Source organism: Solanum verrucosum, unplaced genomic scaffold, assembly GCF_900185275.1.
Source record: "Solanum verrucosum unplaced genomic scaffold, falcon-dt-bn FXZP01000060.1, whole genome shotgun sequence".
NCBI lineage: Eukaryota > Viridiplantae > Streptophyta > Magnoliopsida > Solanales > Solanaceae > Solanum > Solanum verrucosum.
Genome location: NW_026020129.1, coordinates 10,029,862 through 10,047,365, shown reverse-complemented (window position 1 = coordinate 10,047,365; position 17,504 = coordinate 10,029,862). Strand labels below are relative to the sequence as shown.

Sequence of the window (17,504 nt, the reverse complement as noted above, 5' to 3'; positions counted from 1 at the left end):
TATGATATTTAATAAAAGGTCATAATATTTTTAAATGTTATTCTTTTTTTTTTTTTTGGGGGTGGGGGTGGGGGGGGCGGGGTTAATTTGAAATTTGGTTGAGCAATCAACTGACACCATGTTATATATTTATAGTATGTTGGTTTGGTTAGTTTTTTTTAAAATTAAATATTCATGCCACTACAAAAATCCAAGTGTCTCTTCTCCAACTCCTTTTGGGACCATTTTGTAGGTAGTATAGGTGAGCTCGTTCACATTGTCGATCTCAAATTTGAATTTAAAAAAATGTTATCAAAGATCAATCGAAAATAGTTTCTCTACTCTATAAAAATAAGAAAAAAGCTATGTACATCTTACTTTTTTCAGACTTCACTTATATAATTACACTGAGTTTGTTGTATAGTATTTCTACCAATATATCTACTTATTTTACACTAAAAAAAGTAAAAACAATTGATGAATTTTTTAAAGGTTCGCCAATCATTCAAAGTTCTTTTCCCTCTCTAAGTTGAACTTTTAAAATATGGAGTACATAAAAAGCCAGCTAAAATTTCCCTCTTCACATGAATTGAAATTGTATTTGAATAAGTAGAATCTAGAAGCTTGAAAAATAGGTATTGAGATTCCTTGATATATTTAGGGGAGATAAAATGAGCAATTCGATCTAAATTTAAACGAATCGATAAAAAAAAGAAGCTATTGTCTAGTTCCATATAAAAGTTTGTTGGATTAATAATGTTTTGATGACGATGAGCTAAACAATGATATACATGAAAAAATTGTGTAAGTATATGAAAATGTCATATTTTAAAAAAAATCTAAATCATAAGTGATTATAGAAGATCATTTTTTGATTTGTGTGTGTTATTTGTGTATATAAAAATTAGAGTATGATTATTGGTCGAGTTTATTACCTAATCTTGAATTGTTTTTATTGTGTGTATGTTCTTGTATACTTTTTTACCCCTTTTTTTTCTTATTTGTAATCCAAAATTTCTTTTTCAGATTCCCAAAAACTGAAAAAAAATATTGAAAAATCTTTCTCTACATTTTTTGGAAACAAACAACAAATTATTTTTTTTTTAAAAATTGTACTCTATTGTTTTAATTGGTTTTGGTTATATATATTCTAGTCTGTTCAAAAGTAAATATAGTCAATTGATACACATGTAAATGAATATATTATAATATATATACATATAGCTCCAATGCTCCATCATCTGTCTTGTGGATTTTTTTTTCATTCATTTTATTTTATCTTTAGCTAAGTCTATATATACTAAATTTAATATTTATACGTCTTTCAAAACCGCATCCTTCATTTTTTTTTTATTTTAGTTCTGTCACTTCTTCATTATAACGTCTTTACTCATCATAATTTCACATATGTAAAATAGCTATATTTGTAAATTGACGAAAGACATATCAATCCATCTCATGCCATCTTTCAGTTTATCCTCGAGAGATTAAACTAAATACACTCATAAATTGTGAAACCAAAAAATCATTTTTAAAAGGAAAAACTATATAGTTAGACATACTTTAATATATATATATATATATATAATATTACATATTTTATCATTAATTATGAGTTTTCTACCATATATCGAGGAAAATACACTTAGATACATGCATTATTGCCAGATAAGAGAGAGAGGTGATCGAGACTTGTTATGTATCTCAGATAAATGCAAATCACACTAGATACACACTAAATAAATGTATCTATATGTATCTAGTGTTATTTGCATGTATCTGGGATACCAATGAGCAAGATTTGTTACGAATCGTATATAATCCACTTGGATACAATGTGTCTAGATAAAATTACACCTACTTTTATCCTCATGTATCTTGAGATACATATATCTGAACATATCTGAACGCATCAAAATTTGACAAGATACATAATATTACAAACTAGAATATATCTAAATAATTAACTTCTAAGCTAATGAAATTTATGGAAAAAAAAATACACCACAAATTGTTTAAAAATTATTGTACAAGTATTAAGAGTCAAACACCATACAATATTCAAAAAGAAGAAGAACACAAGTTTAAACTAGTGTACAAAAAGCATAACCAAATAAATAAATAAATAGTATACAAAAATAAATAAAATCACAAAAAAATAATACGAATCACTACCCATATTACGACTAAACGACACAAAAAAAGTAATTGCAGAGCATGTGGGTTGTGGACCCCACTTTTATTTACTCCAAATTGGGTCCCACAATACTGACGTGGTGTCCTCTATGGGTCCCACCATAAATGCGTTTTTTTTTTTTTCTAAAAATAATTTTGTGCGCTCCAGCTGCCTCGAAAAACGAGCGGATTTCAAATCTATATTTAAATTTAATTAATAAAATTTTTGAAAAAAAAAAATAAAGTTGGACAAAGGTACAAACAGTTGTGTATTAAGGTACAAACGATTTATACTTTTGGTTAAGGTTGGGATAAGATCCGACAGCTGTATTTTACTGACACGTGTCCGTTCTAATTATTTTTCCCTCTCTTTTTTTTTCGGATTTTTGTTTTTTTTTTATTCTATTTTGAACCGGCTAAGCTTGGCTCGGCTTATGAGCTTGGAAAGTGAAATTACTTTTATGCACTTGGTAAAATAAAACGATGTTCCTAGGTGAATCTTAGATAGTTGATGCAGTTGCTGGAGATGTACCAGACAAGGTAGTAGTACTAGAAAATCAATATTCGTTTTGAGATTCGATTAATAAGAATTGTGGTAGAACGGTAAGTACTTTTTTTAGGTTTTTGAGTATGAAATCGTTTTTGTTAGAGAGTGCTCTCAATATGAGATTGTCCCGTGTGAATTCAAATTTATTCGGATTTGAATGTGAATTTACGGAGTCGGGTTTGAATGTGGATTTACGGAGTCGCGTTCGTTGGAGAGCAATTTACCCCCAATATAGGATTGTCCGGTGTGAATCCAAAATTTAGTCAAATTTTAATGTGAGATCGTTAAAGGTTGTAGTAGAGTGGTAAGTTATCTTTCATCCTTAATCAAAGGTCTTGTATTCGAGTCCTATTGGGTACGGAGAGTGTTTTACTTTCAATGCGAAATTGTCCGCCGCGAATACAAATTCAGTCGGACTTCAATGTAGGTATACTCAATGTGGGTATACATATTCGTATTTGTTACTCCAATGTGAGGTTTACATAGTCGTCTTTGCTAGAGAGCGTTTTATCTATCCCAATATGGAATTGTTCGACGCGAATTTAAATTTAGTCGAACTTTAATGTGAGTATACAAAGTTATCTTTATTAAAGAAGATCTTTATTAAAAAAACATTTTACCTACCCTAATATGGAACTGTCCGACGAGAATTCAAATTAAGTCGAACTACAATGTGGGTTGGTTCAATATAGGTATACTCAATGTGGGTATACATATATAGTCGTATTTGTTACTCCAATGTGAGGTATATATAGTCGTCTTTGTTAAAGAGTGTTTTACCTACCCAATATGGAATTGTCCGACACGAATTTAAATTTAGTCGAACTTTAATGTGAGTATACAAAGTTATCTTTATTAAAGAACGTTTTTATTAGAAAGCATTTTACTTACCTACCCTAATATGGGACCGTCTGACGCGAATCCAAATTTAATCAAACTTTAATGCAAGTATACAAAGTTATCTTTATTAAAGAGTGTTTTATCCCTAACGTAAAACTATTCAGCGCAATCTAAATTTAATTGAATTGTATACGAATACTAAACATCGAATATGAATTCAAAATAAATAAATAAATTTGATTAGGGATAAAGTAAAATTTATCACGGCATCAAAATCTTCAATAATTTTGAATTATAGGGGTAGTTATTCTCGATTATGTGTCCTTTCACATAATGAATGCAACACTATTATTTTGATATTATCAACTCTTTAATTTCCACATTATTAATGTTTGGTATAAGTTCTGGATTTGGTAGAGATGTACAATATTATTTAGTGATAATAGATGATTAATTGATTACTTTCATCAATTTAATTTACTCATAAGATAATAGTAGTAAAATAGTGTGATAACGAAAACATAATAAATTATAAATGATAATAGATATCAAAAGTAAGAAGTTGCATGAGCATATAAGACTAATATTACGACAGACACAGAGCTCCAAATTACAACCAAGTCTCATCCAGTCGAAAAACAAGACAACAAAACCTCACTATCTACCAATCTTCTACATTAATCTTCGACTTGTAGACCCTCCTACCTAAAGTTATCCCCTATGTAAGTAGAACCCCGTCATAATTTGTTTAATCACTTTTCTCTAATACTTCGACTACCTCTACCTTTCTTCGTACTTATTATATCGAACATTTAACATCAGTACATCAATTCATTCCATCTTCACATGTCCAAATCAACTCGATTTTACTTTCTTCATTTTATTAATCTCACTCTCACTTTATCCGAAATATCCTCATATGCCCGCATATCCATCCCAATATTTTATAGAGTCTAAACATAAAATAAATTCTTAACTAGCCAACAACCGATCTCCTACAATAAAATCGATTTAACCACCCTTGTACCTTTATATGACAAAATTCAAAAGAAAACAGCTCCAAACCAGGAAACATAACTTATTGAATTGTCCCTTTCAAAAAGCCTCGGATTCCTTTGTACACATAAATCTTTCGGCTCAACACTCAACCGACTCAGAGCCGAGCCGCTAAATATCCAAACCGGCTTCATGAGATAAGGAAGAAAACGCCAAGTGACCGTACAAGTGGGTCTCTCTCTTTCTCTCTCCTCTCTCTTCTTTTTTAGCAGCAGAAGAAGAAGCAGGTCGTTTCCATTCCAATGGAAGTTGTGAAGCATTTACTGTATGTGTTTTTCTCTCTCTAAAAACTACTGCAAAAACTAATCACTTTCTCTCTCTAGATTACTCAGAAATTTGTGTTCAAACCAGATTGCATTTCAATTGAATCTGATTACAAAATCAATCTGCTCCCTCGGTACTCTGAATCAACTGTATTTGCATTCGAACTGAGGTAACGTAAGCTGTTGATGGATTTGACGTGTTTGGATATTTTTTTCTATAGTTTGTTTTGGTTTGTGTGTTTTACGCAATGTGGAAAAAACTTTTTTTTATCTTTTTTTTTCAAATTGGAATAATTAATAATTCGGAGTTCTTCTCTGATTTACTGTTTTTTTGTTTGAATTTGTTGAATGGATTCAGCATGATTGATAGGTTTTGAGTGTCAATTTTTTTGAAGTTTTACATTGAAAAATTGATTCTTCTTCTCTTTTTTCACTTTGAGATTAATGATTGTGAGCTCTTATCTAATTTGCAGTTTTTTTTTGTTTGAATCTAATGAATTTGTTGAACGGATTTCAGCATGATTGATTGGTTTGAGTGTCAGTTTTTTGAAGTTTTACCTTCGGATATTTGCTTCTTCTTTTTTTCACTTTGAAATTAATGATTTGTGAGCTTTTTGTTTGAGTCTACTGAATTTGTTGAACGGATTTCAGCATGATTGCTTGGTTTGAGTATCACTTTGTTGAAGTTTTACATTGAGAAATTATTAATTTTTCTCTAATCGATTGAATTTGTGTTCGAATCGATTGAATTTGTTGAACGAATTCAGCATGATTGCTTGATTGAACGTCAGTTTTTTGAAGTTTAATAATGAGATTTTTGCTTTTTTTTTCTTCTTCTTTTCACTTTGAAATTAATATTGAATGTCACTTTTTTGAAGTTTTACATTGGGAAACTGATTTTTTTGTAGTCACATCAACTATTCTGATTTACAGTTTTTTTTTTTATTTAAAATTTTTTGGTAAACATGATTGATTGCTTGAGTTTTAGTTTGTTTGATCTTCAATTCAATGAGAAAATACTTTTTTTTGTTGTTAATTTCTCTATTTACCTCTCTCTTTTTTTTTCTTCAATTTTTTTGTCACTATTTTGATACTTTATGCATTGAGAACAGTCCAATTTTCCCAGTCAAATAAACAGTTCTTAGCTCTTCTAAGCTTTGCAGTTTTATTAATTTTAGTTGTCTTTGTCAAGTGGAAAATATTCTTCCAATCAAATTTAAATTAGCAGAATTACGATTAGCGAACATTTAGTGTATATATATATATTCTACATCTTAGCTAAGAAGGATTTTTGTTTCTAATTTTGATTGAATTGGATATGCTTTAGAAATAAGGTATGTACTTTTTTATAGGCAGTAGATTATAGTGGATCATGCATTCTTGCATTTATTACTCATGCTGAATCCGTGACTTGCAGAAATTTAATTGCTTGTTAGCTCATAGCATTCAACATTCCATAAGAAATTTCGTGTCTGTCTATCAGATCTTAAACATCACTCTCTTTTTGTGTCTCTCCTTTGAGTATATATATGGCTGTATGAAAATGCCTTATTTGGTGGCTACCTTTTTGACATTCTTGATAATCGCTTTTTCAGGATTTTCGTTAGCTTGATTGATTCTGGTTCTTGAAACTGAAAAAGATTTCAGTCTCTGTCAGCAAAGCCTTTCGATTGTGAGGTGAATCGTGTTCTTAGGACTAGAGATTCTATAGAAAGGTATCTGAATTGAGATTCTTGGGGTTTAGTTCTGTACTGGAAGTTGAAGTTTTATCTGCTACCAAGTTTGCTGTTATTGGGGATTTGTTATTTCATTGTCTGATCGTGATGAGGAGGAGCAAGGGAGAAAGAATTAGTCACTATATAGAATTCCGTAGTTTGGTTCCAGAGTATCAGTAGCTGATTCAATTCGGATTTCCGTTGCTATCTTCATTGGGGTCACTGATTAGTTAGTTGTTGAGACGAGCAAAATGCTGGAGACTCAGTTATGTCCTACTCGGGTGTTATCACCTTTCCGCGAAGAGAGTGGAGATGAGGAGTTGTCTGTACTTCCGAGGCATACCAAAGTTATTGTGACGGGAAACAACAGAACCAAGAGTGTTTTGCTGGGGCTTCAGGGAGTTGTCAAGAAGGCTGTTGGGCTTGGTGGTTGGCATTGGCTGGTGAGTCCTTCATTCTTTTTCGATCGTGTATATTATTCCAAAATGACTCTTCCTAATTAACTGTTGAACTGCTATATCCATTTGATTGTGGAATTAGTAGTATTAAACTTATTTGTCTCAAAACTATGAAGGTCTTGAAAAATGGGGTGGAAGTCAAGCTACAAAGAAATGCATTGAGTGTGCTAGAACCTCCCACGGGGGATGAAGAAGAGGACGATTATGACTTTGATGACTCGAGCAGTGGTTCAGAACTTGGTGAAAAAGAAAACCATCACTTTGGTTAGTCTCCATTATCTGAACTTTGTTTTATCAGTTATTCTAATTCCTGAAAAAGGTTTCTTATTTGATTATAATCCTTGTATTTGGAAGCTACTGGTGTCGTATACAGAAAAGTGAGCAAGCCTAGAGTTCGATATACTAGGCCATGGGCCTTATCTGGACCACCAAAGACAATGAACCGTGGCAATTGCAGAGACGTTGAAACTAACTATTTGCAACCGGTAAGCACATAAAGTAGAGTTCATCTTGTCCAGTGTTTGAGCTGATGTTGTGGTATTACAGAAACTCAAATGAAATATTTACCCAACCATTCTGCCTAGAGTTAGTAGTTTGTGAATTGTGATGGTCTTGCTTGTTTTCATTAAACTGTTTCATTTTCGGACTGTCAGAGGTTGAACTTGGCAAAACTCGGAACTGGTTCATTATGGAGGTACTGGCGAAACTTCAACCTTGTAAGTTCCTTCCAACACGAATCATTTTTCAGAGCTCGATCAAACATGTTACTTCATGTTAGTAACAGTTTTCGCGTATATGCAGGCACATATTAGCCCTAACCCGACCAAAGAACAACTGCTTAGTGCTGTTCAGCAACACTTTTCGTCACAGGTCTGGTTCATTTTCGTGCTATGCTTAACTACATAAATCTTACTCATCCCCATCTTACCCTAACATCATCCTTCCGATCTTAATCTTTTCAGCGAGTTGACGAGGTACAAGTGGTGATGGAATTTATCCGCGCAGCCAAGAAACTAAGATCAACTGACACACATTGAGATTTATCGATGACGATGATAGGGAGGGAAATTTGTGAAAGGAAGGTTGGATTATTATCTGTAATATAATGCAATGCATATATAGAGTAAATATTTATGAACCTCTAACTTAGTTCAGCTAATTATAGAACTCTACTAATAGAGACTGGTGGGAGCTTCTTTGTTAGCTTACTCCCCCAAAATTGTCTCCCGGATCCCTAACCTTGTATGATCCGGCCCCGACCCCGACCCCGTTAAATATAAACTTCATTTCTAGTGTGAATTCTGTGTTGAAATTAGTTGAGGTGTGCGTAAATTGATCTGATGGTTAGACATTCTAGTTGAAGAAAATATCTCAAAACATCATTATTGTTTTTATTATCATATGATTAAATATGTGGATATGGAAGCCAGGCTGTAAATAGGTGTCACGAGTCAACTATAAGAAGTTGGCAGATGTAGACTCATTAGTGTGGGGTTATATTTTTATGGGAAAAGGTCCTGATTTACCCCTAAACTTTATGATTTGGAGCTGATATACCCTCCGTTTAAAAAATTGCTCATATATGCCCCTGCCGTTATAGAAATGGCTCATATATGCCCTTTTACTTAACAGAAATTTTTTTAATAAATTAAAAATTCATTTTTTTTACTTTAATTTAAGAAAATGTCATGTGGCTTTTAAAATACCCCACTTTCCACCATACCCACCCGACCCAATTGGAAACAATAGAAACCCACCCGCTCAAATTAACTTCACCCATTTCATTTCATGGTTTCCACCTCAACAGAAACAAAAATAATTTTTTTGTTAGTATCCGGTCTCATTTTGAGTGAAGATTGCTAATTTTAGGACATGAATACAGTTAAATAAATATTTCCCTTAATTGCCTCTTCTTTCGGCTATACAAGGACGAGAATGATTTCTTGATGGTTTTGTTCTGGGCATACATTTATCTCCTTTTCCAATTCGAGGGTTTCTTTTTTACCAGATTGTGTTTCCTCTCTTTATCCGGGGGTGCCCTCTGCTTGGTACATTTCTCAAGCAATTTGTTCTTTCTTATCCATTGATCTTTTTCACACTAAATGAACATGTTTGTTTAGAGATAGATTATCACTCACTTTTAGCTTAAGTTGTGGATTTACGGTATATAAGCTTACCTAGTTTCTATTTAAGATGGATCAATTTATAGACCCTAACAAAGTAAAGGTTAAATGTGCAATATATAGAATGCATAACGCATCTCTTGTAATAATATTTGATGCTTGCAAACTTTGGTATGTTAAATGCTTGATAAATAACTGAGTTTATTATTTTGTGGGCACTTTAGGAACTGAGGCAGATCCAAGGAAGAAGGGCACTACTGCGGCCGCTTAAGTTTCTAAAGAGGCAGTTTGACGTTTTATTTTTATTTTGCCTTCCATTTCACCGATAAATCGAAGTTTTGAATATTCGTTTCTCAAATATCACCCGAACTCAGGATTGTAGAGCTCACTGGAACCCTCACAATTTTTTTTGGTTTCATTTGAGTGTGGAAATAACGAAATGAAATGAGTTAGGTTAATTTGGGTGGGTGAGATTTTTTGTTTCCAATTGGGTCGGGTGGTATGGTGGAGTGGAAGGTGGGTATTTTAAAAGCCACATGACATTTTCTTAAATTAAAGTAAAAAAAATGAATTTTTAATTTATTAAAAAAAAAATTGTTTAGTAAAAGGGCATATATGAGCCATTTCTATAACGGCAGGGGCATATATGAGCCATTTTTTAAACGGAGGGTATATCAGCTTCAAATCATAAAGTTTAGGGGTAAATCAGGACCTTTTCCCTATTTTTATTAAATCTATCTACCAACCAAAGAAAATATTATATATTGTGCAACAAAACCTAACATTGGCTTTAAGATTAGTACTATTTGAAGACAGTAAAAATGAATTATTATATGAGAGATTGAGAATAGTCCCTTTCTCTTCACGTTATAATATTTAAAGTTGGTACCAAAACAATTCTATTATTGGTCCCTACAAAAGATTTTGTGCAAAAGGGTAGGGAGACTTATTTGGATTTGCTCTATTATTTCTGTTTTAGTGGACCCACTTTGTTCCCTTCACTCTCCACTCGTTTATAATTGAGGTCCACATAAGTTGAATTATGAAAAATATTTGAAATTAATCAAAGTTTAGCAACTTATTTATTTGGAAATAAAATTTGGACAAATATCTCCAATGGTCATGATTGGATCGAAATAATAAAATGTCATGCGAAAAAATAATAATTGTAAATTTTAAACAGTGATAAACAAAGAAAGTACACTCAAAACACATACCTTCGAATAAGAAAATTAATACAAAAGAATATAAAAAATGATCCCCGTGGCGGAGTCAGAAATTTTATTAAGGGGGTCCAAGAATAATAGTGTATGACTCTCTAAATAAAATAAAAAAATATTGGGATATTTGAGATTCGAACCCGAATTTCCTTCATTCAAATAGACATCCATTATGACTGCACCAAAGGCATAACTTTTGTCAAGAGTGTCCAACTTTAAATATATATCTTTTAAATATAAAATTTGACATATATATATATAATGTAATTTTCCGACGAAGAGTGTCAACACCCTCAGACACCCCCCACACACTCAAATCAAACAACTCTTTAAATGACTATAATGTAGATGCGGAAAATAAAGCGACCCAAATATAATTCTTTGCTGAAAATAAAATTAATTATGATTAAATAGAATTTTTAGAACAAATCATAACAATCATTTTTTATACTCCAAGATAATATCTTGAAGTTGAAATTTTAGATTAAAACTTCAATACAATTGTATATCATAACAATATTTTAATGACTTAATAAACGGTGACTCTTTTTGAATTAACAGGTCCCAAAAGTAGACAAACCGCACTATTTTTGCATTAAAAATTGTGAGGTGGGAAATATCTTTGTGTTAAATTATTTCTTTTTGTGATGACACTGTTTTCTATGTGAAAGTCAAACAGCAAGTGGAGTGTAAATTCATATTCTCCCTGATTACTTGTTTATTTTGATAAATAAAAATCTGATAATTTTTTTATCTAGTATATTCTTAATTAATTATTTTGAAAAAAAGTTTTGAAAATCTTAAAATTTTAATTTATCCATTTTATAATTAATAGAGGTAAAATGATAAATTTACTATGTCAATAATTATTTTTTTAATAGGTATCAATTTCAAAGTGGACAAGTAATTAGGAACATAGTATTTTCCTCTTTTCTCCTATTTTATGGAACTCCGAGTTGTTTTGAAAACTCATTTCGTTTTAATTTATTTATACTTTATGTGAGTTATTCATTATCGATAGACAGAGTGAAAACGTTGCTTTTGAGTTCCCAACAAGTATTTCATATACTTAATTTCATTTTACTTGATCGTTGTAAAAAAATAGACGTTACTTTTTACTTGTCAAGAAGATTATGTAAAGAAAGGTAATTAAATAAAATACTCAAATGGAATAAATAGTCATAGAAAAAAATAGTTTATCCTTTAAGGGATTTAATTATGTTAATCTAAAATTAAAGTTAGAATTAGTCTAGCATAAAAATTAGAGCACCTTCACATATAGCAAATATAAAAATCAAAATTGTATGTTATAACTATAGTTTGTATAATGGCGCTCCATAGCAAACTTTTTGTTTGCTATGGAGCATCAGATTGTATAACTCGCTGGCTCCTCTTCAGATTTGTATAATTTCACTAGCAGGCCATTTGTATAAATCAATGTCAGCCTCTTAATTCAATTTGATGTGTTTGTATATTTGCATAAAATTTGAATTTGTATATAATTTGATTTATACAAATATAAATTATACATTGTATTTTTGTATAATCTGTGTTTGTATAAAGAGAGAAAGAGAGAAAGACAAAAGAGAACTGGGCAGGAGAATATTTGTATTGTATAATTATAAGTGTATATGACGAAGATATATGTATTTGCATGTGTATATACAATTTTCTCTCGCTTTATACAAACAGAAACACAATTTGTACATTTCTGTTTGTATAAGCGAGAGAGGCGATGGAGAGACTGGCGAGCGAGATCTGGGAGAGGGGAACAAAAATATATGTATATATATAATTTTCTCTCGCTTTATACAAACACAAACGCATTTTATACATTTGTGTTTGTATAAAAGCGAGAGCGGCGAGGGAGAGATTGCCGAGAGTGGCAAGCGAGATTCACCAGGGAGAGGGGCAAAATAGCAACAGTTTGCTACAGGGTACAATTAAATCAAACTGTGGTTATTACATTTAATTTGAATTAATAGTTTGTTATTTTATACTAAAAATTACAATCAAAAGCATTAAGTTCTTGGGCCAAAGATAACAATATGAATTTAGGCCCAATCCTTAGTTGCTGTTCTTCTGGACTAAAGTATTGGGCCTAACAACTGCTGCATCTCACTTGGGCTTGAGGCCCGTTTTGTTGTATATTCAGCGGTATACCATGTATACATTTTCCTTATATCATGTATATCTATGCGTATGTTGTATATCAGCCTTTATTTTAGCTTCCCTTCCTTCTTTGGATAGATGGAGCAGACTCAAACAGCAAATGGAGTGTAGATTCGTATTTATTCCTCAGTTTTCTCGTATTATGGAACTCTAACGTGTTTCGAAATGCTCTCTACGTTTTAATTTATTCATATTTTAAAATATGTGTTCGAGTCGAATCGGATTTCTATATAAAAGGTCAACTAAGCTTAAGTAAGTTTATCCACTATCGATGGACCAAGTGAAAACGTTCTTATTGGGTTTCCAACATATATTTATATTCGCTTCCATTTTTTCATTTTACTTGATTCTTATATCAAAATAGACGTTTCATTTTTACTTTTTTATTATAGTAAATTAAGAGAATTTATTATTTTTCCCTTGTACTAACCTTAGTATTAAATAATTACATAAAATAATTGTATTTAAATTTAGAGTTCTAAAACATCATTAATAAGATTAGTTTGATAAAACAAACCTTTAATTAATTTTTTCAAGAGGTGTGTCAAGCCAAAAATTTAAAAAAAAAAATGGCCATTTACAAACCTCAAAGAGAAACTGGTGAATTCTTGTGAAAAAATGGTCATTCGTTCATGAATTTTGCAACATACATTTTTACAAAAGAAATAATAAATCAATGGCCTTTCTTGATACACACATTAATACATAAGGTATTCAATATATAACTTATGTATATTATGTATATGTTGAATAAGAGCCAAAAAAAATAAAATAATCATTTACAAACCTTAAAGGGGAAATGGTGAATTCTTATGAAAAAATGGTCATTTGTTCATGAATTTAAGGAATTTCATACTTCCACTCATTAGTATTTAGTTGTTGCCACATACTTTATCCAAAAGAAATAATAAATCAATGGCCTTTCTTAATACACACGTTAAATAAGGTATTCGATATATAACTTATGTATATTGTGTATATATTGAACAAAGCCAAAAATAAAAAGAAAGTCATTTACAAACCTCCAAGGGAAAATGATGAATTCTCGTGAAAAAATGGTCATTTGTTCATGAATTTAAGGAATTTCATACTTCCACTCATTAGTATAACTTATATATTATATATATTGAATACGTTATTTGCTTTACATTTCCCATCATTTGATTTTCATTTCTCATCTTAAAAAATCATCACTTTATTTACATTTTGATTCAAAATCAACGCAGCAACCATGTATTGCATGGACCTTAAGTCAGTTTTACTTGTAAGTAATTAATGTATTCTTATATATGTTTAGAATTGTATAGAATCAAATATATACTAATTTTCTTCATCCCTTTTTTTTCTTTGTGATAGTGTTTTGCATTTTTCTCATTGGTTGATTCCATAGCCACATCGGGATTGTTTGACCATCTTGGTCCCGTACCGGTCACGATATTCTTGTTGGTTGCGCTTGCAATCAACTTTGTAATAGTCATGCTTCTTGATCTGGTACAACATTGCATCAGATGATTTAATGTTATGAGGGCCGTCATATTTGCTTGGAAGATTTTGAGGAAAATGAAGAAGTTAGGGTATTACCTTGTAGTCATATCTACCACCACAAATGTATAATAGAGTGGATAGTTAGAGATATGACTTGTCCCGATTATAGTGTGTAGTAGTAATTTGTAATAAGTTTCAAACGATGACCAAGTAATAAATAATACACTACTACTTCTTTGCTAGAATTCTTAAACGTTAATAATTATTCTTGTTTTATACATACATATTATGTTTTTTTGATTAATTTTATCTTAGTTGCTAACTTCAAAATTTGAAATATAATGGATTAATTCAAATGACTCGGATAATTATCTTACTTTGTTGAGAATAAGAAGCTCGATTAACTTGTTTTATCTTATCTCATATTGTACTGATCGAATTTGATTTATTGGTGAAAAATCACTTAATGAACCTGATCCCTTTACGTTTTGTCTTTGGGTCAATTACAAGACCAATTTTGGATTCAATTTCAGACCAAGATTCAGACCGAATTACCCCTAATACGACCCATACCCTTTAATTTATCTATTTCCCCTCAATTCATCCCGCAATCCCTCACGCATCCCCATTCTTTTATATTTCCCCCAACCCATACACACCCCTCTTTCCACTCATCTTCTTCGAATAACCAAACCCAAAAGCCCTAACAACTTCTCTAGCCAAACATGCCAAATTGATACAATATTCAACGGATTCTAGAAAAAGAATTTGAACAGAGAAGCTGGATATTGTATGAATCAGAGAACTTAATCCAAAAATTTAAATATTGATGCTTGATTTAGTTCTCTATTTGTATGTGGCTATATAAATATACTATTTTTGATGTACGTGTGTTGCACAAGATGCCACATTTTTAATGCATGTACTTTGCACTTGTATTCATAATTTTGATACACGTGTATTGCACGTGAATGTCAAATCATTTAATACACTATTGTACGAATCAGAGAACTTAATCCAAAAAATTAAAAATCGATACTTGATTCAGTTCTCTATTTGTATGTGACTATATAAATATACTAGTTTTGATGTACGTGTGTTGCACAAGAATGCCACAATTTTGATGCACGTGTATGCCATAACTTTGATGCACGTGTATTGCACGTGAATGTCAAATCATTTAATACACTATTTTTTAAAATAATGTCAATATTATTAAATAAAAAATTTCCTCAAAATTTGTCACATAAATATGACATTCTGCATCACCGAAATTTCTTTTGTTGGATGTTGTGTATCGTAGTAGATCAAATGTACCAATCATCCTAGGAACAATACACCAGACTTTCATATCAATATATCGTCTGATGCATGCGTGTTGTACCAGATCAGAAAGTACAAATATGACAAAGTTGATCGTAAGCGCAACCAACATAATATAGTGACCGATATGGAATCAAAATGATCAAATAATCCTAACGTTGCTATGGGCTCAATCAGTGGAAAACGTGCAAAACATTATCACGAAGGAAAAAAAAGGGAAAAATAGTATATATTTGGTTATAAACAAATTATAAACATATATAGACGATAAAAGTACGTTAATAGAAGTATATACTTACAAGTATAGTCGACTTAAGGTCCATGCAATACATGATTGTTACGTTGATGCTGAAATGTAAAGCAAATAATGATTTTCGTTTTGATGGCAAATGAAGAAATCAAAATGCTTTGACAAATGTAAAACAAATAACTTATTCAATATATACATAATATACATGAATTATATATTGAATAACTTGTGTATTAATGTGGCCTATGAGTATCAAGAAAGGTCATTGATATATATATATATATTAAGTACCCAACTTCGATCTTAATATCTTTTATTTTCTCACGTTTATATTAAGTATAAGAATTCAGTTCGATTCCAAGCTTCGATCTATCTTAATATCTTTTATTTTTGCTTAAAATATCTTATTGAATCGAAGTGTTTAATACAATACCATACCAAACAATATAAATTGTATAACTTAATAGTAGCTCTATTTCTTTTTTTGATGTTTAATTTGTTTGCATGGCAAATCTTGAAATTGACCGAATCACTATAGAGACTAGGAGACAAGACTTATTTTGGAAGGGAAAACTTCTGGAATAAGATGTAATTAGCCCCCAAATGTATGGAGTTTTGTAAAACGCCCTAACTAATATTGGACGAAGGCGGTCTTAGGTTTTGGATCATAACAAAATATTTGGGCTTATACAGAATTCTTTAATGGGCTTTAAGATTGGGCTTTCAACTCTTAGACACTCCACAACTTTGTTACCAGTCTTGAATAATCAAGCCAATTTAAACTAAGCATTTTTAGGCCTTATTTAGATTTTGTTCATGTTTTTGAAAGTTGTGCAAATATAGCCTTTATTAAATTAAACCTTTCATAAATCGTTAGATTCAGGTCTCAAGTTTGCTCATATATTCTCAACCTTATAGACAAAGTATTGGAATGTTGTTTAATATTTGCAAAATGCAATATTTTAAATTTTGATTTAACGTTTTCTCATAAGATTTTCATTTCGTGCAAAACAGATCTTTAGACCGTAGCCTAAAAAGTTCATACGTCCTAAGATTTTATTTTTTTAAAAAATGGTAATTTACTAACCCCAAAGGAAAAGATGGTGAATTCTTGTGAAAGAAAAAAGAAAAAAAAAAGGTAGTACAATAAATTGCAATGGCAAAGTTAGGAGTTTGACGAATAATGTGTAAATTTTCTTCTTAATTATATTAAAGATGTACAAAATTAAATATATACTCATAATTTTCTGATAAATAATATCCATTAGATCACCATTCGCGTAAAATAGCTCATCCGCCCATATTACTTCATTAGATGCATTATTAGTTTGAATGATAAACTAATAGTTATTGAGAAAATAGTTTATTCTAATCATGAAAAGGTACCCCATGAGTTTAAAATAATTTTTCTCCATTCTAAAATACCACAATTATATTGGCTACATTTTTTAAAATTTTTTGTTGATAAGTAAGTTGGTCCTATTATTATAGATTATCCTACATATTTGGAACTAATATATGTTTGATTACTTTATTAAGAGTCTGTTTGACAATGCTGCTAGGAATGACTTATTTTTAGAAGCCTCTAAAATGACTTTTTAGAAAAGTGCTTTTGAAAAATAATAATTTGTGTTTAGCTAATTTATTTGAAAAATGTTTTTCATAAGCAAATTGTGTTTGACTGGTCTTTCTTAACAACATAAACCTACTAATATTAGATATGAATCATAATTTTCAAAATTAAAAAATTAAATTCATAAAATTTAAATATTAAATTCGTCTTTTTGAGTTAACCACGCCACATGAATTAGAATTGGAAAAATAAATTTTGTTATACCAAAACGAATAATGTATCAATTTCTTTGAAAATTCTTCTCTTATTTTTTTCCCCTTGATAA

The 17,504-nt window shown here is 30.8% G+C and overlaps 1 protein-coding gene across 1 annotated transcript; it reads left to right on the top strand.

Moving 5' to 3' along the window:
* Positions 1-4,830: 4,830 nt before the first annotated feature.
* On the top strand, positions 4,831-8,303 carry LOC125826219 (uncharacterized). Its single transcript, XM_049505540.1, has 7 exons — positions 4,831-4,862; positions 6,456-7,018; positions 7,150-7,297; positions 7,388-7,518; positions 7,687-7,749; positions 7,835-7,903; positions 7,996-8,303. The coding sequence occupies exons 2-7, from the start codon at positions 6,827-6,829 to the stop codon at positions 8,068-8,070; spliced, it is 678 nt and encodes a 225-aa protein (XP_049361497.1). The 5' UTR covers positions 4,831-4,862; positions 6,456-6,826; the 3' UTR covers positions 8,071-8,303.
* The last annotated feature ends 9,201 nt before the right edge of the window (positions 8,304-17,504 follow it).